Source organism: Dermacentor andersoni, chromosome 6 (genome assembly GCF_023375885.2).
Source record: "Dermacentor andersoni chromosome 6, qqDerAnde1_hic_scaffold, whole genome shotgun sequence".
NCBI lineage: Eukaryota > Metazoa > Arthropoda > Arachnida > Ixodida > Ixodidae > Dermacentor > Dermacentor andersoni.
The window spans coordinates 30,624,332-30,629,631 of NC_092819.1; the positions used below are offsets into that span (position 1 = coordinate 30,624,332).

The 5,300-nt window shown below is 47.4% G+C and overlaps 1 protein-coding gene across 1 annotated transcript; it reads right to left on the reverse strand.

Moving 5' to 3' along the window:
* Positions 1–532: 532 nt before the first annotated feature.
* Positions 533–5,300, reverse strand: LOC126521585 (cuticle protein 10.9-like). The gene is made up of 3 exons (XM_050170279.3): positions 5,186–5,300; positions 4,000–4,050; positions 533–2,844 (listed from the first exon to the last, which is right to left on the reverse strand). The coding sequence occupies exons 1-3, from the start codon at positions 5,192–5,194 to the stop codon at positions 2,479–2,481; spliced, it is 426 nt and encodes a 141-aa protein (XP_050026236.2). The 5' UTR covers positions 5,195–5,300; the 3' UTR covers positions 533–2,478.

Here is a 5,300-nt window from a genome sequence, read left to right on the forward strand (position 1 = left end):
ACACATATTTAGGCTGTACTATCTCCGCATTGGTCCAGGAAAACACCAAGATACACGTCAAAAGCTTGGTTGACTCGGAAAAGAATGCTTCGCATTGAAATAATAACAAGACTGCAGTGTACGTGCTGACAACAGTGGTATGCTGGGTCGGCGTATGCGGACGACTCCGCTTTCATCCGTGATCCACAGCAGCGTACTTCGAGCGGCAACGTGCTTGTGAATGATCAGGCGATAGCCCGAAGTTTTCGTCATGCTCCGAAACTATATAGCCTGCTCGCTGCTAGAGCGCCAGCAATCAAGTACGTCGGTAGCGCTACCGTTGTGGTTTGAATGGATGCTACTCTGGCAACTGTTTCAATGGCTGCTGTCAGTTTCAACACTTTCAAGCACCAGGTCACGGTATACAAGAGTGGCCCATACCCCAACTACCTCGGTATTGCTGGTGAACATGCTGATTAAGTATCTTCCAATGTTTCTATGGCTCTCAAACAAGCAGGCATTTTTCACGTTCTAATAAAAAGACAAAGGAAGATAGAGAAACGTAGTTTATTTCCGACTTTCAAATTCTGTAGTTGTTACATGCAAAAGTATGTCACATAAGTAATACGAGTATGCGCTAATTAATCATGGTTGCTTTTCGCGCGTACATCGAGGTCAGTAGACCGTCGGCCATGGGCCGATATTACTACCCCTATATTCGAGATCCAACCCCGTCCCTGCAGGTAGCTACACCGCTCAGCAGGCAATGTTCAGTGTTGATCAGACTAGCTGAAGGCGTTTAAATGAAAATGTCGACAAGCAACATTCAAACGACGCTCCGAGAGCTTGCCGTTACTGCCACCCGGCTCTCTCACGCTACATGTGCTCCGAGGGCATCATTGCATAAAGTAGTCGATCTTTCGTTTCACTAGAATTATTTGACAAAGACTCGTACTCGTTTCGACTAGCCGTAGAACATGACATTGTTCCAAAACAACAACAATGGAACGTGTTTCAAACCAAAAGGCCAAACGAAAGGTTTTGCAACTGAAACGCTGAAATGAGCGAGGCAGCGCGGGAAATTCGCATGGAGAGAATCCGTTCAGGTCAGCGAAATACTCCAGGTATCCGTGAAAGTTGTTAAGATGCGAAGCACGACCACAACTGAAGAATCCGTTCACCTATATTGCAGCACATGCCCGGCTGACATGAGCGCTTGGTGACGAATAAAAATCTAGTTATAACAGGTTCTTCAAGTAAATAATCAGCTCTCCGCACTGACACCAATAAGGGGGCTAAGTGATGTGGAAAGTGTACGATATTCGTCTGAAGGTGAGTGTTACAAAAGTGTGTGGCTTGTTATGTAAAATACAAAATGCTTGGTGTGTCTGTCGTTTTCTTGTTCTTGTGTTTCTGGAGTAAGGTTTAGCCGTTAAACAAGAAAATGTTTCCGTCCTGAGCAGCTTGTATCCTTGTGCGAATGGGCAGAATAAGTTAAATTTAGAGCAGCGACACACCGCATGTAGCAATGCGCGCCGCAATGTCGTCAAGAAATCATTTTGTGTGGACCCTGGTATCAATGCTGAAAGTGTTTCCATCTGGGAGCAAAGGGAACCTACTGTTCGTGTAGATGTAACGTTTGTTTCTCTGACGTTAATGTACCACTAGCCATTTGAGACGAAGAACACGTCGCTTCCACTATAGAACAAAGGACAAAACAACGTAGGTGTGAAGAGAGAGGGAGAACAGTTTGAGGAAAATGGGATAGAGTGCGGGAGAAAGCCTTAAGGGATATGGCACAAGGAACTACAGGCAACAAGTATTCTTGGACAGAGACGACAAATATGGACGTGAACTACTGCACGGTTTGCTCTTCCCAGAGCCCAGAAAAGCCAGCAGGGTAGATGAAGTGAAAGAGCTTAGGAGAGTATTTTGCTACCTGCTTTGTTTTGCGAGAACAGAAAGTACTTGCAACGCTGCCGTTTGAGGAGCTCAACAAAGACGAACGGATAAAAGAGAACACGGGAGACGTAGACAGTACGAGCTTGGCAAAGTAAGGAAGCTGCAATAGTGTTGGGAGAAAGTAGACGAGAAGGACACGTGGTAGGCGCATTTCATCGCAACAACTGCGAGGCAAGGGCGGTGTTAATGTTTGTGTTTCTTCTCAACGTAGTTAGGACCTCCCAAGCATCGAAGTCGTTGCGACCAGTAGAGGGAAGGGGCAGCGGGGTGCAGAGAAGTAACGCGGTACGAAGTATCAAGAAGCAGGGAAGCTGCGTAGTGCAGCCAAGTTCGGGGAGATTTCTAGCACATACTGCACACATCTACTTGCTATAGAGCGATCTAGCATCGTTCGTCAGAATCAGAAAGGCTTAAATTGCACGCTTCGCCTCGAACTTGGCTGCTCGTCTCTGGAGATGACCACGGTCTCTTGTGTAAGGTGTCGTGTACGTTTGTGTGTTTTGTCGTCTAGAGCGGGTCTCCTTCTGCTGTCATCATTTAGGCACGGCCAACAACGACACCACCGAGCCTGGTGGACTCGTAGGCGGCGGCAGCGTCTGGTCCGGAAAGTGCGCTGGAAGTGAAGGTGGTGTCAGCGGCCGGCCTGGACTCGGTGCCGGGCTCATTGGTCACCACGTCGGCCCTGTAGCCGAACTCGTCGGCCACGTAGGTGACCACACGGGTGCGCCCGTCGCCGAGGCTCAGGGAGTAACGGCCGGACACGCGGCCGCTGCCGTCACCGGTCTCCTCGTGGCCGTGGCTGCCCTCGATGTCGTTGGAGACGTAGCCGAAAGAGTACGGCTGGGGCACCTCCACGGGGGCGGCTACGACGGCCGGCGGTGCAGCCAGAAACGTCTGGGCACTCTGGGAAAGTAAGTTGCAAGCATTTGTTGACGTGATCGGTACTCGCTACAGAACATAACTTTACTATAAATGGACGGCAGCAACCGGCCTTGTGATCATTCGATACTAACCCCCCCCCCCCCCCCCCCACACACACACACACACGCAACTCATCAGCCTGGCGCAACAGTAGTGACGTCCGGGATTTATCAAAGGATCAAAGCCAAGAGTTTGAAGTTTCAAATGACAGCTACCACAGTGATTGATTTTAGTAGCTATGGTATTGTGGTAGCACTGGTGAATGAAAATGACACGTTGTCACCAGCTAATAAGCAATGAAACTGGCGCGTAAGAAAGAAACAGAAGTAGGTTGTCAACCCTAGAGAAAAATTCATTTTCAGCGTGAGTTAACGCTTGGCAGTGGTTTACACAAAGTGGCAGTGGCAGATTTTCCTTGTGTACACAATCCTTAAAAAATGGAACTAATTGGCTGTAAGCGTCGATGGGGAACTCATTGTCTGCCTATCAGTCATAGAAATAGATCTGATTAGCAAAGCAAATGACTAATGGGTATGTTTTTCGCATGGTTCAAATGATGTTACATCCCTGCAGATTACTTCGTGCTCGGGAAATACGTACTCAGCTAGTTATTTGGCTTTCTTGGACGAATAAATTCAGATAAGTGAAGCATAAATGCGTTTCCCCTCAACAGAGGCTTACTGTATTTTTAGTTCGTGGCCTCGAACAAATTTATACATAAAAATAAAGGTCGACACATTAACAGCTATCTGTATAGCTGGAATTGCAGCTGCGCCAGCCTAAGGTAAAATTTAAACCTCATGAAAGGAAAGCGGCGAATGCGTAATTGACCGTAAAACACCTCGCTGCCTATCTTCCCATCGTCAGAGTACAGTTTATCGGGCTTAGCACGAAGAGAGAGCAGGTCAGCGGACATCCCGCAGCCAACATATCCAAAGCGGGATCAGAATACGGCCCCGATTTCGGTAATTCTATGAAGAAAAAAACAACAGAAAAACGTAAAAAGAAGACGGCTCGCATAAAGCGAGCTTCCGTTAGCCGCACTTCGCTAGCCATGCAGGGTAGCTTGAAGAAAACGCTAACAGCCGCGCAACGTGAGGAAGCCTCAGTGTCTCGGTGTTGATCTTAATTACTTACGGTTTCAAGGACCAGGTAGGCGCTGCATGCGAGAACGGCGAGTATTGCGTGCTGAAGGACGTTGACGCAGGTTCGAGGCACGAGTCATGATGTGACCGAAATGGCGATGAGCAGACCGCGGCCAGTCGTAGGGCAGGAAGGAATGCGATGCAAAAAAAAAAAAGTGCAAGAAAATGAGGACGAGAGAGCGTACAGTCACGCGAGATTTGCTGGCGCTTTTCGCAATCGAGCTATTTTTTTCGTTTCCTCTCGGTTTCTCCCACTTTCCAACTTCGGTATTGCTGGTCGGAGCTAACAAATGAAGTGGGTGCGTGTGGCGTTTCCAAAGTACAATTTGCCAGTCTGACATATTTTCCGACCCTTAGGTGTCATCGATATGTATCCATCTTTCTTACGCGCTCTTTCTTTTTTCTTCTTTTTTTTCAACCTTGAGCGCAGTAAGCTGTGCACAACCTCACTTTATGGGAGGAAGTGTGTATTCGCGGTGCTAATTTGGCAAATAAAGTGACGTAAGTAGCTGTCCTTATACAGCGTCAATCATTTTGCATTACGTTTTCAGCACAGGCTAAGCTCGTCTTCATATTTGCGAATGCAACAAACAATGTACTAAACTAGGACAGTAACTGTCAAAATTTATGGCGTTACGAGTAACTTCTGCGTGAATTTTAATGCGGGGACGACAGCCGTATTTTCCTTTACGTTCTTTCCAGGCATGCCCAGCTGCAATGCACCCGGTCAAGCCTTGCACAGTGTCACGCGCACATTACGTAAGTTACAGAGACTGTTGAAAAGAGAACTTGCAGTAAGATGCAAAGTCGTTATTACATTTTCACACGCACACCAACATAGCATAAACGCGCCTTTTCATGCAGACAGCATTTCCAAGCTGGCAGACGCTCGCGTGTTATCCTTTACGTCTTGCATAGCTCCGCGTTAAAGAGTCGAAGAACTAAAAAATTATAGTTGCCTGAAAAGTTAACTTGCTAACCTACACTGCAGTTAAACACCTTTTTCAAACACGCCCTCACTCAAGCAGCGCATAACTATTTAAATTATGCAGTGAGATGACGCTAACCTTAGCTTGCATACCAAATAACACTGTTGCCTTCAATAAAAAACAAGGCCTGTTCGTGCCTCGTCTATAGATGGGCGGCTCCTGTTTGCTGCCCGCCGCCGAATCGCTCACCTTGTACATGATTATTTTTCCTTCGTTCGTGGCGCCTTAGAAGGCGATTCTCCCGCAGAAGACAGAGAAGCTAAGAGGAACAGAAGAAGGTCTGCACGGTCTTGTTCGAGCAGCA

What these genes read in the sequence shown, in the direction of transcription:
- LOC126521585 (XM_050170279.3), bottom strand. An exon ending in CCTACCTGGTCCTTGAAACC is followed by an intron (nt 2,845 to 3,999) that starts GTAAGTAATTAA and finishes TTACTTTCCCAG; the next exon opens with AGTGCCCAGACGTTTCTGGC.